General features: G+C 41.9%; 1 protein-coding gene across 3 annotated transcripts in view; it reads right to left on the reverse strand.

The window, feature by feature from the left end:
• Window positions 1-21478, reverse strand: part of SH3RF1 (SH3 domain containing ring finger 1) — a 195561-nt gene that overhangs the window by 6844 nt on the left and 167239 nt on the right. For 2 of the 3 annotated variants that reach the window (XM_002709468.6, XM_008249697.5), the window contains 5 exons: window positions 19372-19562; window positions 17365-17535; window positions 14781-15040; window positions 13621-13982; window positions 4275-4633 (listed from right to left, as the gene is read on the reverse strand). In XM_002709468.6, the coding sequence (XP_002709514.4) occupies window positions 4275-4633; window positions 13621-13982; window positions 14781-15040; window positions 17365-17535; window positions 19372-19562 (1343 nt within the window). The remainder of the gene's footprint in view (window positions 1-4274; window positions 4634-13620; window positions 13983-14780; window positions 15041-17364; window positions 17536-19371; window positions 19563-21478) is intronic. The other variant, XM_017338128.4, reaches the window with a different exon arrangement.

Below are 21478 nucleotides of genomic sequence, written 5' to 3' on the forward strand. Positions count from 1 at the left end.
GCTTACGAGGATATGGAGTTCCAGTTTGGGGTGATGAAAAATGTCTAGAGATTGACAATGGGTGACACTATAACAATGTGAATATACAGGGTACTTCTAAAGTTTCATTGAAAAATAGAACTTAAAGTAAGTTTAGGGGTGGGTGTTCGGCTTTTAAGACATTAGCTAGGATGCCTGTGTCCCACATCAGAAAACCTGGGTTCAACTCTCGGCTCCTAACTCCAGCATTCTGCTGATGTGCCTCCTGGAGACAGCAGGGATGGCTCAGAACGTGGGTTCCTGCCACCAACAAGGGAGACTTAGACTGAGTTCCCTGCTCCTGGCCTCAGCGTTGGCCCTGCCCAGACCACTGCAGGCATTTGGGGAATGAATCTACGGAAAGGAGCTCTCTCTGTCCATCTGTCTCTCTGTCTATCCAAAAAACAAAACAAAACAAAACAAAAAAACTAATTTTGCCACAAAAAAATTTTGAAATCCATGCATAGTTTTTTAATAACATGCATTTCCAAGGACTTTTTGAAGACTCCTTTGTCCTTATAATGTTGCTGAATTGCATACTTCAAAAAAATGATACATTATATATATTTCCCATAATTTCAAAAAAATAAAATTAACAAATGCATAAATCAACAAAAATAATGTAAATATTAGTTTTAAAAAAGACAGAAATGCACAAAGCTGACTGGTACCTTTGTTGCTTAAAATAACCCTTCCTCCCTTTGAACAAAGCATGCCGTGCTGTGGCTCACAGATTTGGCCCTGAATGGGTCTCTGTCTCCTGGTGGCTTTGTGACCATAACTCCGCTTTTGCTGATAGCTACCAAAGTGGAATTCAAGAGTCTGTGATTATATAAAGAAGCTCCACTGATAATCTGAAGCCAGTCTTTTAGGTTTGGGCTTTGGTATCCTAGCTTCCATCAGAATAGGCATTTGCAGTCTTTAATTAGTATAAACCGTCATTTGCTTCATATGCCTGGCCTCTCTGGTGTTCTCTGGAGTTCACACCTTTTCGTTTCTAATTTTCCCTGGTATAGCCCCAGTTGGCCCCCCGTGGCTCTGGGAGGCACGCTGTCCATCACACTGGTCTGGGAGAGTAACCATTTGCTGCTTTCTGCCAGTTGCCACAGCAATCTAATATCCAATTAAGTATTTTACTGGCAAAACCATACCAGCTCGCTTTGTAGCTTGCTCAAAGTCCAAGTAAATTATGTCCATTGCTTTACCCAGTGGGTTCATTGTCACTGACTCAAAGAAATTAATCATGCTGGTTAAGCCTGCCTGCCTTTCTGTAAATCTATCTCTATCCAATTTGTATGTTTCCAAGTATTCTAGCTTAATCCCTGATCAAAGATCATATGTTCTTTTCCAATTTATAAGACAGGTTTATAGGTATGCAGTTATCAGTTTAATTCCTGAACTTAAAAATATATTCAGAGATGACTTACTGTGTCTACCTAAACCTTTTTATATTTGTTATTTTTAGGAAAAGAAAAAATACCTGTCACACATACTATATTTGCCATCCTGTCTGAAACATTTTATTTCTTCTCACTACAATTTCCTAATTTTTTTTCTCAATCCCCTAAAACACAGCCTAAAATCCTTGTTCTATTATTTCTGCTGTCATCAATTATACATTTTCTGCCTCTAGGATATAGTGCTATTTCTTGCTTGTTTTTTCGGCCTTTCTGACAAACACAAAAGAATCCCTTTGTTCCTCAGAGGATTCTTGCGGCTGACACTAAGACCTGTCAACACACTTCATGTTTCATTCTTCCTTATTATGGGATTGCTTAAGTCTTTATATCGTGCCAATGCATCTTCCCACTGACAGCACCGGCTGCTCGACTCATATTCTTTTACCTTAGGTATATGGGACAGGGTCATGGTTTGGGCAGAAACCTTATGCTTGTTCTCATTATAATCTGTAGAAGAATCCTGGCTCCACTTGTTCAATATTATACGTTAAAGAATAGCTTTATGAAATTCTACCAGTAACAGTTCTACAGCGACACTGGGGCTTCTGCATTTTCGCCAGGGCAGGAGCTGTTTACTATTTTACTGTTTACTACTGTGAAGCAGGGGACTGTAAGATGCTGGAATGCTTGCTGAACACACTAATGTGGAAGTTAATCCTTCCTTCATTTTTAGCATGAAGTACTTTTGGTGTGTTCAAATTTTTGAAATAAGAAAGCAGGTAATCCCTAAATTACATATTTGGTAGCTTTCTATTAACCAAAAACTTCCAATCACAGTGGAGAGTAAAACATTTTCCTATGCTAGCCTTTTCTGTTGATTTTACAGTTAGGCAGACCTAAAACCCCAAGCTGAAGAAACCCTATTACCATCATTATCTGAAAGCAAAGGACTGTGGAATGCTGGACAGGCTGGCTATTAGAATAATGGATCAGAAAAATATGAACTTGGGCAGAAATCTTCTCCAAAGACCCCTTTCCCACATGTAAAAATCGACATGGTTATAGGCAAACCTGCCAGAGAATGCCAGAGTGCCCGTGCCCATCTGTCCCGTCATTAAGTTCTCGCCATTCCCTATCTGATGTGCGGCCCGTGCTCCCTGAAACGCCATCACCTGTCCGCCTTAGTGAGTTCTCCTCTTCCGACGCACTGAACAGCAGGAGCCTGCTGTTGGAAATGAGCTGCTCTGCTAGAAAGGGGCTGGAATGCAGACGCTACCACGATTGAGGACATCTGGCAGCTGAAAAGGAACGCCGAGTGGGGGCGAGCAGGGGGGCAGCAGTCCCAGAGCCAGCGCCTAGGGGGAACTGGGCAAAGTGAATCGTCACTCCAGACAGTCACACAAATGCCACCCGTGACAGGGAGTGCCTCCAGGCATGAAGGGAACACGGCAGATCAATGCCTGCAGGCACGCAGGGAGGCTCTGTGACCAAAAGAGAGTAAACAAGTAAGTAGACCAACTCCAGGGACGGCAGTCGCTGTCCCTGGAAAGCAGAGCAGCGCTCAGAATGAAGATGAAGTGAACTCAGCAGGGCATTTCAAAGCTTTTCTAAGAGCACAACAGATGACAGAGAGGATGGGATGGTTTCATCTGGAGAGAAGGAACACTTTTAGGGCAATGTCTCATTTCCAATCTAGTTTTAGAAGGATGAGATCTATAGAAAATTGTTTCACCTCACTACAGAAATATATGATAAAGTGTATACTCTGAACTTAATACACATTGATTGTTTAAAGTTTTTTTTTTTCAGTTTTTCATATTCTATTTTCAAGTGAAAAAGTATGCCAAAAATCATAGGAATGAGGCCCAAGATTTTGATGAGTATTAACATTCACAAGGCTCCGTCTGAAATCCAGAGGTAAGGTAATGTAGGCAGTGTGTAACCCTTTATGGTGGGATTTCAAATAAGCAACATGGAAAATGCTACCAAAACAGTAACATCTCCACAAATTAGAAAACTGCTTTGTTTATGAAATGCAGGTACAGAGGGAATGAAGCTTACAGAAACAATAAAACAGATGACACTGAAAACAAATGTTCATCTATTTATGTGTTATGTAAAAATAGTCTGTTGTTTTCAGTGCACTTTATGATGTTTTCGTGTACAACAAACAATTTCTCTTTTTAGTCTGTATAATTCTAGTAGATGTTTGCCTTATGAAATGTATTTTCTTTCTGCAAAACATTCCTAAGAAACTCAGGGGCTTTTATTAACCGAACCACTCCCCTCTGTAATTAATATTCAAAGACAGAATCACAAAAACAGGGCTCAATACCCTGACTGTAATTGAACCAAGCCACTGAGTCACAGAAGTAGAGCCAGAACTGGGACCAAGAGCTTAGCCATACCCGTCTGCCTCAGGAGGCAAAGGACAGAATTCTCTTGGCGCACAGAATTCCCCACTTGCTTTGCAACTAGCAGATAATGATGTCAGCCTTTAATAAAACAAGCAAAGAGTAAAACACGGGAGCAGCTGCTGGTGCTGGGACAGAAACAAGAAGATGGATGTGAAATGAACCAGGGTCCACTGACCGCCAGAGTTCATCTGGACACAGTCCTGTAGTGGCTGAATGGAGAAAACAAAGGAAAAGAAGGCTGGAAGCCTAACCCAGGGAAGAGACGTGAGACAAAAGGGGAAATTAGGGTGTTGTGGCGAGTGGTAAAAGAAAATTAGTACTTGGTTATTATTACAAATTCAGCTTAAACATTAGGAGAATATGGAAAAACATAATATCAGCAAAAAAAGTTCCAACATACTCATCTGTTAGGTTTCTCCTGGAACGACACTGAACTCACCTTTCACAAACAACAGGCCTAGACTCATTCATGACAGGCCCCAGGGAGGAGCACGCCTGCCGAGGAGGGGGGGCGATGGGGACAGCAGAGTCCAGGGAGCTGGTCTTCCGATGAAAAGCATCCTGGGCAAGGGCAGCCCCTACGGCCGACGCTGCCACTGGGCCATCTCCGTCCAAGGCGCAGGAGCCAGCCCTCCCGTGGCCGCCCCCTAGTGGCAGCTCAGGACCCACTGCTCCCTGCAGGGGCAACTCGCTGCCCCCCAGCTCCACTTCCAGGGTGGGGGATGCTGGAGGGGATACGCGGGGCTTCCGTTTGGTGGAGGCGCCAGAGAGCAATTTCAACAACCCCTTCTTTTCTTTCTAGAAAAGAAAACAAGAGTATTATTTTAAGGAGATGAGCAGTACTATTTCTGATGTAACCCACTGGGCCCTATAATTTCAACTTTTTATTTGATCTTTCCAAGTTACTTCTGTAGTTATTTGGTAATTCATAATCTGGCAACAAGTTTCTGTGTAGTGTTAACCCCACGGTTCACTTCCTTTCTCTTTCTGCCTGCATTTTATGGTTTGTTGTGAACATTCTGTTGTTCATTGTCATCTTCCAGTGAGGTAGAGTTGGCAGATAAAAAAGGTGTAAAAGTGGGGAGAGCGTTTAAGCTGGTGGTTAAGACACCTCCGTTCCACAGCTGAGTACCTGGGCTTGATCCCTGGCTCCAGCTACTGGTCCCAGCTTCCCGCTAATGTGCACTCAGGTAGAAGCAGTGAGGATTCTGGCTTCAGCCCCAACCTTTGCAGGCATGTGGGGTGTGAACCATAGTCTGGCAGCTCAATCTGTCCATCTGTGTCCCTATGTCTGCCTCTCAAATAAAGGAATAAAAGTTTAAACACAGAAAACAAATAAAAAGATGTAAAGCAAAAAAAACCCAAAAAACCAAAAAAAAACAAAAAAACTCATCAATTAGCATCTTGGGTGGCAAAAGGAGATGTTTCAGGACAAAACAGAAATCTAAGATAATGGATTTAATTTCCTGAAATTCTGCCTGTCCTATCTCTAATTACTGTAAGACAGCTGGCTGTATGCTGAATGAGATGTAAACCTGAAGCACTTAACTCCACATTCACAGACTTGAGCCTTCTGTTTACAGTTGGCTAAGCACTAACACACTTCTCACATGTCACCCCTTGGATGAAGTTTAAAAGAAGTCAAACCATTCTGAATGTACAAGCACGTCATTATTAGAAACCCAAAAACAATGGCACACCATTCTGAGGAAAGTTCAGTATGTTCACAAATATTTTTCTATCTCTTTTGGTAAGCAAATGTACAAACAACTTCATCCCATAGAAGCCACCACTTGAATTTCTGTTGCACTCTCTCTTCTCAAAGATTGATTGACTTGTTTGTTTATTTTTACAGTTACAGAGAGATTGCCTGTCCATCGGTTCACTCTCCTCTCCAAATGGCCACCATGGCTGGGGCTGGGCCTTGCTGAGGCCAGGAGAAGGGACCTCCACCTGGGTCTGGAACCAGCACTTGGATATGGAATTCTGGCACTGTAAGCAGAATTTTAACTTTACTGAGCCACAACAGACCCCTCCCCCCCTTTTATACTGTCACATCTTGCTCTACTCTCCAGGTCATAAGCTAGCTCACTCTCATTCTCAGCCCCCAGTTGTCAGTGATGTTCTTTTTGATGAGCAACCTTAACATCATTATTTAAAAATCATTATTTAAAACTTTTATTAAGATGTCAAAGTCATCATTAAAGTCCTCTGAATGGAAATACTGCATAGAAAATGACACATTTCAGGCTGAACTCCTTCCTTAGAAAATCTAAGCACAGTGGGAGTAATAAGGCCTCACCAATGCCCCACAAAAAGATGTAACACTGAAGAATTTGTCTTGGTAATATGAGTGAGTTCAGACTCATAAAAACCCCTCAGAGAAATGAAGATGAATCCATGATAACACAGTTCCATTACAGAATGGCAAAAAAAAAAAAAAAAAAAGAGGAGACAGATCATCATCAAAGGACGAGCCAGCAGCTTCGGTAAGTGGCACTGAAGTCTCCATTTACCTGTGTTGGTCATTGTACACATGAACTCAAGGCTAAAAATGGGAAAGGGGTGGGAGGGGGAGGGGGGCATGCTCTGGTCCTCTCTGTACCTGCTCCGCCTGGACTACAGATGAGCAGAGCGCTAACCTCCCCCTCCCCTCTTGCAGGCGGAGGAAGGTCCCTTTGCATTTCTCTTCAGCGCCTGGCCTCAACACGTTTTACTGGCGTTCACCTCACCTGGTTAACAGCACACACTCTGAATGTGCTGAGGAGATAAAGCTTCTTCTCTAACAAGTGTGGACCAGGTGAATACCTGGCAGAGCTGCTGCCACAGTTATAGCGAGCCTCAGGTCCAGAGGGTGAAGAGATGAGCCGGGAGAGAATAATATCCAGTAGCTCCCACTTCCTGCAACCTCCAGCTATTCCTGCCACTATATAAGAAAGCTCACTCTAATCCCTGGACCCCCATGGATCGGCTGGGAACATCAAGTCCATTGATAAATTACAATCTCAGCAAGCCACAGCTAAAGATGTTTCTTAAACTCAGTTCTGGGCACTCAGAAGAATATCAGATAACTGACTGGTGCTCAGGGAACAGCCTCTAAAGTGATTAAGAAGATGAGTTGGTTCATGTAAAATGATTAAGCACATTAAGTACAGCTTGCTTTAATGACTTCTAAGGGATGTGTTATCATCATCAACCGAGGCTGACTACCCATGGAGCAGAAGGCAGAGGATTAGGTATCATGGTGGGGTGCAAGGGTAAGGCATGGGGATGCTAACACAGGGAGGAGGCTGTCTTAGTTCCAAGGACCTTGCTTTTAATATCATATTCTGATGCTTTCTGCATTAACAGAACAATGTGCCACTTGAGAGAGAGAATGTTGCAAATTCAGGCAGTTACCACCTAAGGGCACCTTTGTGGTTTTTTTTCAAAATCCAACAGGAGAAATGAAAACTATGGATGAATTAATAAAAACTACACTTTAACAATTTTTAAACTGCAATGGTAGTACACATGAAAAAGGGGGACATCTTTTAGCATAAACCTTAATAATTCATCCCCTCATGGGGTTTCCAAGAAATTATTCCTAGATGAAATCATGTTTTTATGGTCATAATTTTCTCTTCAGAAGATCTGATGATTTAAAATAGCATCACACATAGAAAAAGAACAATCTGGGCCAAAAAATAAACACCAGATAATCAAAGAGTAATTTTTATATACAAAATAATTCTGAACATCAACTCAATTCCTTTCTATTAGTCATATAACAGAGAATGAGCCCAATATGAGAGACACCAAGTCAGAGTTCCTTTCCAGGGAACAATCAACTTTAAATAAGCAACGCACAGTTAACAATACTCTACCACTCAGTCTTCTCTCTCTCCTTTCTATGCCCTCAACATATACAGAAATCACCAAAAATAGTCTTTTGGGCCACTGATCACCAATAATCTACATAGCCAGCCTCCTAATAATCAGTCATGGTTCTTGCTACAGATTCTCACAATATTAATTTATGAGACTGTCTAAAAATAATCACTCATACTTTGAACAAATATTTAAGTGTCTAACATGAACCAGGCAATATACTAGGCTCTGGGAATACAACTGTGAAAAAGACAACAACCAGAGACATTCTCTAGCAGAGACAAAATCATGGCAGTAAAAAGGTGACTTGTGAAAAATAAAGCAGAGTAGGGGGAAGAGAGAATATCAAGGAGATCCTAGGGCCATGTGAATTTCTAGAGGCAGTTAAATCTCACCAGGTTCAAGAATCTTGTTAGGGACTTTTGCAAGGATTTCCATATTTATTTCTCACAGCAACCTGATGAAATAGGAATCAATTATCATTCTCATTTCCTAAAGCTCTCCAAGTTGGCCTAAAATCACATTGCTAGTAAGAGATGGAAGTGAAGTGAGATTTGAAGGAAGCCCCCTCATCCTTTCTATAAGAAAAGCATGTGTAGAAGCAGATCTGCAGTGTGGAGGAGCATGAGCAGACACATTCACCCCAGGCTGCAGATCACAAAGGTTGCTTTTCAGTGAACTCTGCAGATCTGCACAGCCAAGACCTTGTCTGGATCCCACTGTGTGCAGGGGCAGGATCAGTGACCGTGGCCACCTAAGGAGAGGGTGGGCTTATCCTTAAGAAAAGGCAACCATGATCTTGTTTCTCATTGCAAAGTAAGAACTGGGAGGAAGGGTAGGTCATTCGAGCAAAGCAAATGATCAGTAGACACTTTGGGAAGAGTGTTCAGAATAGTAGAAAATGAATATCTGAAAACTGGATAGGACCCTCTGCTGAAGAAGAGCAAGACTAATAGAATAGGCCATCAAACAGGAACTGATTAAAAAGAAAACCTGCGACCAACTCCTAAGGGACACTGCCACCAGGAATTTGAGGTCGGGGGAATCTGAGAAACTAAATGTTAACCTTTCCTGGCCTACTTACAGGAATGTTCTCTTTCAGAAACATACCCAGGACACAGCAGAGCACCTGTCAACCAACACCCACTCCTGCTGACTGGTATGGGAATAGATGACAGCGTCCGAAGAGACTTACAAAGCGTCTCTAGAGCCCACGGAGGCAGGGGCAAAACTGGAAGCGTGTGCTTCCAGAGGGGCACCAGAGGGGTTCTTTCTCTTTTCCTGAAATGAGGGTAAGAGCTCAGAGAGCACAAGAACAGTTATACAGCTGTGCTGAGGGAAAAGGCTGTGTTTCCTGGATGAAAACTTAATATATCAAAATGATATCTGTCATATGTTAGCATTTAGAGAAAAAAAATCCCCCCCCCACATACATATGTACACACACATACACAGATATCGTAATATTAGTCATTTCCTTCAAAATCTTAGATCACATTTAGGTGTTTGGATATCTGCATTTCTCTACCTTCTAGATAAATATGTATAACTAAAAGATAATAATAAAGCATATATGTTATAGATATGTACATAGATGCATATATTTGAATATCTTGTAAAGATTGGAAACATTCTCCTTGACACTAGCTGATCAAACAGTGATGGGTTAGAAAAATGTGCAGATAAAGCTGTTTAGCTGGTGACTGCAGAAGGTATCAGAGATCTCCCAGAGAGAATAGCAATGGGGGATGGCCCAAGATTTCAAACAAGAAATAACTGAGATGATGTTGGAAATTCAGTTTCAGATGCCTGTTTATCAAACACAGAGTGCAGATGCCAAAGTGAGCTAGAGATTTAACTTAGGAACAAAAGCCCTGATTCTAGAGATCCCTGAGACTTCGTGAGACAGGACTTCCAAAGGAATAGCCCAGTTAGGAGAGGGGCTACAGCAGGCCTGTGTTTACACTGAAGACTGACCCACTCTGGAATCCCAGCAGTAATTCACTGCAGAACATTGGGGTACTGAGAGAAAGGTGAGTGTAACAGACATGCTGCCATCAGGGGGATACACCACGCACTACCTGGTGGGATTAAGTAAATGGATGATGATGATGATGATGATTACAAAATGATGAAGGAAGACAGAAATAATGAGGGCATTGTCAAATACCTAGATATTTGCTGGAAGTCTCAACCAAAACTAGAATCTCTGCTACACCTTTTCTGACTTCATGACAGTTTAATCTCAGAGAAAGTTGAGCAAACTGAAACTCTGGATCTAATTCTTTTTTTTTTTAAAGATTTATTTATTTATTTATTTGAAAGGCATGGTCAGAGAGAGAGAAAGTGATTCCACCTTCTAGTTCACTCCCCAAATGCCCACAATAGCCAAGGCTGGGCCAGGTTGAAGCTAGGAGCCAGGAGTTTCGTCTGGGTCTCGCACGTGGGTGGCAGGGGCTCAAGCACTTGGGCCATCTTCAGCTGCTTTGCCAGGTGCATTAGCAGGGAGCTGGATCAGAAATGGAACAGCCAGGACACAAATTAGTGCCCATATGGGATGCCAGCATCACAGGCAGCAGCTTTACTGGCTACCCAACAATGCTGGCCCCCTGGATCTAATTCTTATCAACTGTGGGGAAAGGCAAAGACCAGATAGGTAGGTAGTAGACATGTTCTCCTGGAAAAGAAATATCATGACCTTGGAAGAAAGCACCCAAAGAGACACTGGTGATAGTCATGTTTCTAAAGTTTGAAGAACAGATTATAAAAGTTCAAAGAAAATATACGCATGACATGAAATTCAAAAAGGGAGATGCTTCAAGAGGAATGGGAGGGCTCTCAAAAGTGAACTTCTGGCCATACAACTGCAAATTACCCCTGCAGATGAAACATAAAGGCATATAAAGGTACTGATGTGACCTCCCAGGGAGCAGTCTAATGGGCTCAAGGTTTTAAAGAACCTGTGCAAAAAGACCAAGAGAAAGGCCCATAACAAAGAACAGGACAGGGCCCATACAATTCAAGAAGCATGAATGATCAGAATGAGTTTAAACCTGCAAAAATGCTAAAGACAAAAACATATTTTTAAAGTGCTATTTTATAGAGTTATGTTTGAAGCAAGAACAAGAAAAATACAGATCTGCTGTCCGGGGTGGGTGGTGGTTCTCAGAAGGCAAGAAGAAAGAGGAGGATAATCTTCAGACTGGAAAAGAAGAACAAACCTTCATGAGAGGGAAACCGGTGGAGACTGGGAGAGAATAAAGGACTACTCGACAGGGTGAATTCACTCCAGTGTACAGAGAAAGCTAACCACAGAAACACAACCTCAATCTTTGAGAGACTCTGGCAGGGTCAACTCCATAGGCAAAGAAGGGCAAGTTAGTCCCAGTTTTCAAAAAGAAGACAACAATGGACTTTGTAGACTCACAGGGAAACTTTAGTATTAAAATGAAAGGTTTACCAGAAGCCAAACTGTGGACCCCTTTGCTGCTACTTCATTTGTTCTGATCTGATAATAAAAATCTGGAGTACATTGGCTTTCAAAAAAAAAAAAAAAAAAAAAAAGAAAGGTTTATGAGTGCTTGCAAAAGGAAATGACACTTCGGGTGAACCTCTTCCAGGAGATGTTTGCTAACAATCAGTAACAGCAGAAATGATGAGGCAAAACCAGGGAGCTGCTGTGATGGCAGAACACAAAAGACAGGTGGATCTCAACGTGGCACCTTGGTGAGTTATCCCACAATGTCCTTGCAGCCGTGACAGAAGACAGTAGGCTAAATGGCATTATGGGTGAGGATCCCAGTGATGACAATCATGGTATTACTGAATTTATATCCACCGGAAGAAAGGTGGTAGATTTAACAAGAGAAAATGTAAAATCTGTGATGTGCAGAACAGATGAAAAAGATTCCCAGAGTATAGACTTAAAGAAGACCTAAGAGGATAAGCGTGAACATACCTCAGGGCATTGCATAAAAAAGATCAACACTTTCTATGTGGCCCCTGAAAACAAGGAACAAGGGTTGGAAGGCACAGGGCACAAGTGCTCAATCATCTGCCACCAAGTTAGAGCTCTGAAATGCCACAGGGTGATCAGGGCTAGGGTATTTGTGGTCACTGGGGTGTTCCAGCAGAGGCCAGCAGCCATCTGTCAGAGATGACCACTCCATGGGATGACCCTTAAGGTCCTGTACTAGTTTGCTGTGGGAAAGCAGTGGGGGATGGCCCAAGTCCTTGGGTCCCTGCACCCATGTGGGAGACCTAGAAGAAGCTCCTGGCTCCTGATTGGCACAGCTCCAGCCATTGTGGCCATCTGGAGAGTGAACCAGTGGATGGAAGACCTCTCTCTCTTACTCTACCTCTCTCTGTAATTCTTTCAATAAATAGAATTAATCTTAAAAAACAAAACAACAATAACAAAAAACCTAAAGTCAAGGTGTTGGCGGGGTCTCATTCCTTCCGGGGGCTGGGAGTGTAGAGTGTTTCCTTGCCTTTTCTGGATTCCAGAGGCCACCGGCATCCTCTGCTGTGGCTTCTTTCTCACATCTGCTTCACTACCACATCTCCTCCTCTGGTCCTGACCCTTTTGCCTCCCCTTAATGAGGATCCTTGTAATGCACTGGGCCCACCCAGATACTCCAGGACAATCCTCCCATCTCAACACTCTGGATTTAGTCCCATCTGCAAGTCCCTTGTCCCTTGCAAGGAAATATACTCAAAGTTTCCAGGGATTAGGAGGTGGATATCCTTGGAAAGCCATTTTTCTGTCTCCATTGGCACCTTTGCAGACTTGAAGATTCTATAAACCCTGCAGTGGGAGGGCAGAAACTGAACAGCCTCTATTTTCATCTGTGACAAGGACCTGAAGCCACATTGTCTTTAAGCCTTAAAATCTAAACCATATAAACAATTCTTTTAAAGATATTAACAGAATACAAATGCCAGGTTGAGTATATTAATGCAGTTAATTATAAACACTGTTCAGATACGAATCTTTTTCAAAAATTCTCATGTTACCCAAACAATTAAATATTAACTTTTAAGTAGGGTGTAAAGTTTATTTCCTTATAAACTCCTGTTTACAAGCTTAGCAAGCATTTAAACTCAGCAGCACACATTACCACTGAATCAGGTGGCTAAGAGTTTATGATTACCCTAGAGCTTCCCAGAACTGGTCTAGAGCTTTAGGGGAAATACTTGACAATTTAAGGAAAAAGTCGTGATTACAACAGTTGTCCAGATCTTGTCATCAGCTCTACTCTTTCTGTTCACATTTAACCTCTACCAGGTTTCCTTGCCTCTAACCACCAATCTTTCAAACCTACCTTTCCATTCATTTTTCTTGAAATTTGGCCCCAAATGAGAGATTTATGAAATCTATGATTTTAAAAGAAAACTCTTCCTTGTATTTTAATTCCTATTTCTCAGGAACCATGTGATTATGGTCAGATGTACAGTAGAGAAAATCAATCCACAAATAACATATTTGATCTGCTCTTTCAACCTCTTCATATATTAAATTTTTTTTTCAAAAATACAACTGTTGACCAGCAAGACTGAATGAACAGGAAGAACCGAGGACAGCAAAATGAGGACAGAATGAGTAACCAAAGGGGAGACAACACTCCTCCAGGAGGCTGGAAGCTTCATGAGGAGGAGTGACCAAGCCTTCCTCACTGTGGTCTCCCTCACACCCAACGTAGGACCTGGCAGCTAGTGGGTGTTTAATGCAGAGAACATGTGATCTGGATAAGCGGGCAGGGTGGAGCCCAGATTTCTGCCCCACCACATTCCTAGCACCTGGCACAGCAACTCACCCATGGTGAGCGCTTGAAGGACTGTGGAACAATGAGTCTTTTTACCAGCTAGAAGCCACGGGACACAACCCAAGTAGAGAAACAGGAAGTTGATCTTACTTTACTATCCTTGTCTGGTTTGGTAGCTGAACTGTTTCCACAAGCTGATAAAGCACTGTCAGAAGACGCAGGAAGACCAGGGAGAATGGTCACCGCCCGGCCACTGGGCTCCGTCTCCAGAGAGGCAGTGGTGACACCTGGGGAGGTCAGTGAAGCCGCTGCTGCACAGGCCAGGGGGGCATTGGCTCGACTGATGCTGACAGCAGCGACGTGGGCAGCAGAGGCTGCCATTGGAGGCGGAGGTTGTGGAGAGGCCAACGAATGATGGGGCAGGCCCCCAGACGCAGGGCCAAGGCAGCCGGCGTTCTGTACCTGGATAGGCGTCACTGCTGCTGTAGGGCGTTCTTGGCTGTGTGCTGCAACTAGCAGAGGACAGAAGGAAACACAGCAAAAGTCAACTTCCTATTAATTGCTAATCACCTAAACAAGTCATTCCACTGCAACAGATCCTACTGCAAGGTTGCTATTGCATCTATTACAATAAAAGAATGGATGCATGGTGGTATACAAACAATCTTGGTGGAGTCCCTAGATATTATTTTTCTTCCAAGTCAATCCTCAAGTCTGTGAGTGCCTGGAAGCTCAGGTGTAACCCCAAGGCCCTTGAGTTACAGAGAAAACCTTTCCACAGCATTAGACACACTGAGCCAGTCTCTGACGCTATGCCACAGTGCCAGTCCACACTGGCCTTTTCCTTCTTTCTGTTTCTATGATCCTGTTCTCAAGGCTTTAGTTTATAGTTACCTACCTTAGCAGGTTTTCGATGCTGTAAATCAAAAAAGCTATTCAAGATCCCACTGCAGCTAAAACAGACAAATGGCTACATTCATCAAAAACAAACAGAACCCCAGTTAGCGAGGATCATGCAGTGGTCATGCAACTAATAACAGTGAGATTTGAGATCATGAGGCCCTAAGGCTTGACATCATGTTTTCAAGGACTACAGACATTCTTAGGATCACTCTAATGTCCTTCAAACTGTAGTTCTACATAGATCAGGCTTGGAATCTTAGGCAGGGCAAGCATATCCCAAATGAAGATACTGTGCTGCTTCTATTTCCTATTATGTTCATATTATGCCTATTTTCCTCAATATCTATCATAAAAGATAAGAGATCAATCCTTTCCCTGAAATATTCCAGCCTGGTTTCCTTCCTTACCTGTCCTCACGGCATTGCGGGCCTGGTTGACTGTCATCTGCCCAGTCATGTGCAGTAAGACCTTAGCCTGAGGACTCGTCTGGAGGTGAGCTGCAGACACCACCGCCGTGGGGACCATGCTGGGGTTCCCAGCCACACCATTTCCCTGGAGCTTCTGGACAGGCCCTCCTGCAGTGGAAGGACTGACCATGGTCACCCCTCGACTTGTCTGAGCAGCAGTCGACATAGGGACTTTAGCTTGGGAAGCGTTTGTCACTGCCCTGCCAAGACAGAAACAGATGGAAAGCACCATCCATCAGCAAAATGGGAGACAGAACAATTGCATGCAAGAAAAATGACTCAGAACTTTAAAGACAGAATGTCTTAAAAATGAATGGAATTAGTCTTACAGAGTTTTAAGAACAGCATGTTCAAAGTAACGATGGCCCTGAAGCAGAGGAAGATCTCGATGTTTCTGTATTCTAAGTCACATTCTGCTCAAGAATATGTAATTACTGTGTTCAGTTTTCCACATCAGGACCCCAAATTCTCCTGCTCTATCTACTGAGCAAGCCAGGTTTGTTCCTTTACCAAATCCCCATGCCCAGGGCTTGGCTCCTGTTTTCTGACCTTCTCCCTAATCTGCATCTGGCCCCCATCACACGCTTGCCTGTGTATACACAGGCATAGGTGTGTATTACACACTCTTGGAATGTCCTTTCTGGCTTTTCTTGACCTATCTTAATCTCACTGATGCTCCAAGATCCAGCACAAACCCTGTCATTTCAAGAAGCCTTGCCCGAGTTTATGACTCTATGTAATACAGATTTCTTCCTTCATTCTGTTTCTATAGCCCATACATTGTTTATACTTTGGTTCTTGTTTACAAAATGTGTTGTGTTATTTTTTAATACATTTCTTAATGAATACTACAGACTCAGTGAAAACTGCCAGAAGTCAGGACCAGTATGAAATGGTTCTTTTTCCATTCTCTCAGTATTTGTACAGTTACCAGATATAGTCAGCTCTAAAAAACATTTACTGGATGAATTTAATTAAGTTCAGTGTATTTTTGTGTAATGCATTTTTTTACATTCTTAATTTACTTAAACAATAAAAATTTCTGTATACAGTAACTTTCTATTAAGAAAATATTCCATTAGCTAGAGTCGTATTATCATCTTATTATTAACCATAATAACAGAGAATTTACTGTGAGCAACCATTTCTCCAGAGTTAAACAAGCAGAGAGACTTTTAATTGTTTTTGAATTTTATAAAAATGTTTTCCCTCATTAATTTTTTGGGGGTATTTCCCTTACTTATTTTTATGTTTTTGCACCAGAAAGGGTCTATCTGCCATTATCTGGAGAGGCTACTTATAGAGAGTTTATATTGATTAAAGATTTGCAAGTCAAATTGAAGCTAACATTCTGTCACCATCTGCAACAATAGTGATTTTCATTTGATTAGGCTGCTAGCCAACCTATAAATCAAAGCCAACAGCTAACAAACATGTCACTTCATTAAGCCATTTGTTTAAAGTCAGAGGGTTTGAGGAATGATTTAACACAGTTAAACCTGAACCATTTATTACAAGTCCAGTGGTCAGAAACTTGGGCCTCTTAGTGTGATTTCATTATAGGTTATTTCATTCAGTTTCCAAGGCTACTTCCCCAGTGAACAGAAAGCAGACTTCTTTAAACAAAATAAAGACATTTTTAATATATGTAAAGCCGTCACCCTATTCCAAGGTCTCTCAACCTCAGCAACATTTTGGGCCCAATTACCCTTTCTGTGGGAATTGTCCTATGTATGTATTGTAGGATGCTTAGCATTATCCCTGGCCTCCATTTACTAGATGCTAGTAACAACCCCTACCTGTCTAAATAATATAATCAAATCAAAAATATAAGTAGTCCTGATATTGACAAATGTTCCCCAGGGTGCAAAACTGTCCTCAGTTGAGAGGATTTATTTATTTATTTTCTTTTCGATTGCATTTTAAAAATTGCCAGAATTCAGAGGCAATCACCAACTTAATGAAATAAATGCTCAGACTACCTGGGTTTGAACACTTCTTCTCTATATGATCCCAGTCAAGTTATTTAATCTCTCTATGAGAGATTTTTTTGTGTGTTAAATGGGGATAGTAACAACTACATTAATGAGTAGTTTAAGGGTTTAAAATTAATAAGTATAACATATTTAGAAATCTACCTGTCTGGCATATAGCAGGAATTAGAAAAACATGTAAAAAGTAATAATATGGGCTTTGTTTATATCAAACATTATGCTCTCTATTTTCCAAAGAAAAATATTAAAAATGCTATACTTAATTCTTCTCACATGTAAATTAAAGAAAGCAAGATAAAATCCAGGATATTTATTGGCAGAAACCTATAATTTCACATATATCCATCTGAAACAGATAGTAAGAATATTACAGTTAGAAGGAACCTTAGTGGATAGGTAGGGGTTTTTAAAACTTTAGCTATGTATTAGACAATTCCAAAGGGAGAAAGAATCTTGATAGGCTAATAATCATGAAAAAGAACAGTATTTCTCTGTTTAGAACTTAGTAAACCACTTATTCTAAACCATACCTTGTGACTGGAGCCACATAATTTCCAGGAAAAACCCCTATCTTGCTGGTATGCATTGATGTCCCTTTGAACCAGCCATCCTGGCAACGCTCAAACACTAAAAACATCTCCCCCTTTCTCAGCTCTAGTTCATCCTCTTTCCGGGGAGTGTATGGATAGATAGCAACATACCTAGAATAGAAAAGAATATTTGATTTTAGGCTGAGTAACAGACAAACCTCAAGATGCTCAAAACTCTTGCTTGGTACAAAGTCTTAAGCATTTTGTATAGTATAATCCTTTGACTGATAAACAGTACTGGCAATTCTCCACTGAAAGAGGCTTTGTTGTCTCTTTCAAACATAGGCAGAGGCCTTCCTGTTTAAGTATTGCTGAACCTTCTCCTCTCAGTGTGGAAATGACTATCCCACCAAATGGTATTTGTGTGGTGTGAAACAATCGGAGCAGCTTCCAAGAGGGCCTAACTTGCTGCTAGGCTTTAGGACCCCACTGGGAAAGCTGAGCTCTTCAAATGGCACTTGTTAGACTTGGGAAGTAGCCCCAAATGAGGACATATGGTATGCAATCCCACTGGGAAGCACAATATGCTGCCTTCCACGCTCAAGCTCAACCTAGAGGCTTGGGCTGCACCTGTTTTTATATGTACAGCCTGGAAGAAGAATGGGTTTGAAAAAGCCAAAGGGAAAGTAACTCTAGATGACACAGAATGCAAAAGAGCTCTACAATGCAAGGTGATTGCACTCATCAATACATGGAAACCAGGCAGGGAACACTAATATTCCTCTCTTGTGCTCTAAACTGTTCATACGTACATGCAGGAGCCACAAAAATCTCACTGTATTCTGCCATCAGTAAGCTCTGAATAGGACATTTTCTTGGCATTTATTCCTGGGGACTTAACAGCTTTTTTACACATATGCTTCAACTAGATCAGGTATGAGAATATTAGAACATAGAATGCTTTTTGGATTCCAATGCAAGGAATGAAAATGAAAAGGAAAAACCTCAAATAGAAGTTGTACAAAAAAGGCAGTTCCGGGGCTGGCATTGTGGCAGAGCTGGTAAAGCTACTGCCTGTGATGCTGACATCCCATTTCAGTGCCAGTTCATGTCCTAGCTGCTCCACTTCTGATCCAGCTCCCTGTTAATGGCTTGGACTGCAGCAGAAGATGGCCCATGTGCTCGGGCCCCTGCTCCCATCTTGGAGACCTAGAAGAAGCTCTAGGCTCCTGACTTCAGCCTGGTCCAGTGCTGACTGTGGCGGCCATTTGGGCAGTGAACCAGTGGATGGAAGATCTCTCTCTGTCTTCTCCCTCTCCCTTCTTCTCTCTGTAGATCTGACTTTCAAAATTAATAAAATAAATCTTTTTTAAAAAATATTTATTTATTTATCTGAATGGCAGTGTTACAGAGAGGCAGAGGCAGAGAAAGAGAGAAAGGTTGTCCATCTTTTGGTTCACTACCCAGATGACTGCAATGGCTGGAGCTGTGCCGATCTGAAGCCAAGATCCTGGAGCTTCCTCCAGGTCTCTCATGTGGCTGCAGGGGCCCAAGGACTTGCGCTGTCCTCTACTGCTTTCCCAGGCCACAGCAGAGAGCTGGATCAGAAGTGGAACAGCTGGGACTCGAACTGGCGCCCATATGGGATGCTGGCACTGCAGGCGGCAGACTTACCTGCCACACCACAGCGCCGGTCCAAATAAATAAATCTTTAAAAAGAAAAAAAGGCAGTTCCATACACATACTATTATAAAGAAACAAATGGTATTTTCCTAAACTAGGAAAGGCCTTCATTTAGCAGGTTAGCTACCTAGCAAGCCTGTGCTTCAGACGTGTTTTGTTTCAGCACTTTCCTAATACATGAAGGACCAGGTAGAAGTTTGCAAGATACAAACTACTTGGTGAGCCATAAACTTGTCACCAGCTCACATCAGAAAGGTATTTCTCTACCATGACTGTTTGGACTTAGTTTTAAGTGTTTAAGCATAAAGTGACACCCTGACTTACACACTGGGGCGAGTCTGAGGCCGTAAATGTGCAATCTGGTCAGTGGATCCTGCCACGGGCCTCGGTCCCATTCCAGAAGCAGCGGCGGCGGCGGCAGCGGCGGCAGCAGCAGCAGCAGCAGCGCCTGGCGGTGTGGAAGCAACGACAGTGGCAGCCAGGAGAGGTGGTGGGGGGAGAGGAGGATTCATAGTCTGGTACAGGAAAAGATAAGGGGGGGGTGGACAAAATATTTATTTATGTTTTTATGGAAGGTGGGCAGAAAAAGGAGTCAAAAATCCATAGAACAAGACTTTAATGGAATCCACACTGAGCAGGACCAGCAGGCTCACTCCTATGAAAGCCTTCTTTAAAAATTCATCTCTTGGTCTCCTTCAAGAGCTTAAAGCCACAGCACCTTTTCAGCAAACAGGTAAGTAATCACCCTTGAGAGGAGGGGAAAAAAATGAAACAATTGCTTGTAATTTTAAGATTAATAGCACTTTTAAGTAGGGACTTGGATAAGAATCCAAATGCCTTTCTACGGGGCAGCTATAGTGTCATGCTGCTGGCTAGGAATCAATTTGTGATTGTTTCTGTAACCTGAAACTCAAACACAACACAAAACAACTCAGCTGCACTAATATCTCAAATCATTCCTTCAGAAGAAAATTCCCTTTGATGCTTGATCTCTGAAAAGCCCAAACAATAGCAAGCCACAGCCACTGGCTATTGTTGCTACTTTTGCTTATTCTTTTTTAAACTTTGCCAGCTTTTGAAATTTAGTACTATCAAGGCTGGTAATCTTTAACAAGTATACCGGTGAAAAGCTGCTGGGTCCTTTATGGGCACAGTCTGATGGGATTCTGCCTACAGGATTCCATGCCTTTTGAAAATCAATGGAGCAATTGTTACCTTCTGATCTGTAAACCCCAGATTATTCTTTAGGGTCTGGACACTGAAACTCCTGAGAGAACAGCCACACAAAGACTGCCTGAGCCCTCATCTTGCTCTCCTCAAATCACTGAGCCACTAGATGCAAAAAATGGACCAAAGGGCACTGAATAATGCACCTAGGAAAGCATAAATGGCTTGTACACATCGGCATATGAATAAGAAACATCCAGGGACTTCCACACATAGCTCCTAACAGTCGTTTTATTTCTGTTTTTACAAGGAAAATTTGAATCTCATCAATATTTACTTCATCAGTCTGTTAATGTACATAGTTCATTCCAGAAACATAATATAGTAGACAGAAATTCCAAATTTCTGGACACATGCTGCAACTGTCTCACATATTACATTTAATTTTTTGCCAAAGTGACTTGCAGTAAAAGTTTTTTCCTACACTGCAGCTGAAGTTGATGTAGAACATTTGGTGCAGCAATAAATGAGGTGTAGAGCTGCGTGCAGAGTGCTAACCTGAACAAGGCAGAGGTCAGTTCAAAAAGTTAGAATGTCAGGAAAAAGTTGCATTCTCTACACAAAACATAGCAGCATTAAGCTTTGTTATACTTCTGGAATGTGCACGAACTGGGGCTTAGAGCCTCCAAAATCTTTAAGCAGAGGAAGGTCAAGCATTCACTCTGTTTGGCCTCCTTCCAGTGACAAAGTAGAGAGAAATAAAGATAATCCTGGTAAAATACTTAGCGAATGTGACCTGGGCAGTTCACAGATAACACACCAGTGATTTGATGGGTGAAATAACAACAGTACATTATACATGGGGTACTATATGGAGAAAATGTAAAATTACCACTTAACTGATTTTCATTTAAATCTCTCTAAGCCCAGTCTCAAAGAAGTATAGCTGTAGAGAGGCAGAAGACAAATGGTGTATGTTCAACAAGGAAATTAAAGTTGTCTATCATGTCTTAGCTTTATTAAAATAGGGGCTACAATAAATTTCCCCTAGAAGAAAAAGGCAAAAGACATCTACGGACCTGACAAAACAAGTTATGTCATGTTCTGTTACCAAAATACAAAGAAATATCACTTATTATTATGAAATACAGTCAGCAAATGTTTCAGGTGCATTAGTTTTGGAAAGAGTGAGAGTTAGGCATTGAGATATAGCATAAAAGAGGATATTCTGAAAGATCCCAATGGTTACCGTAGAGAAAATACT

This window comes from Oryctolagus cuniculus, chromosome 2 (assembly GCF_051225735.1).
Source record: "Oryctolagus cuniculus isolate XC-2025 breed Fujian yellow rabbit chromosome 2, ASM5122573v1, whole genome shotgun sequence".
Classification (NCBI taxonomy): domain Eukaryota; kingdom Metazoa; phylum Chordata; class Mammalia; order Lagomorpha; family Leporidae; genus Oryctolagus; species Oryctolagus cuniculus.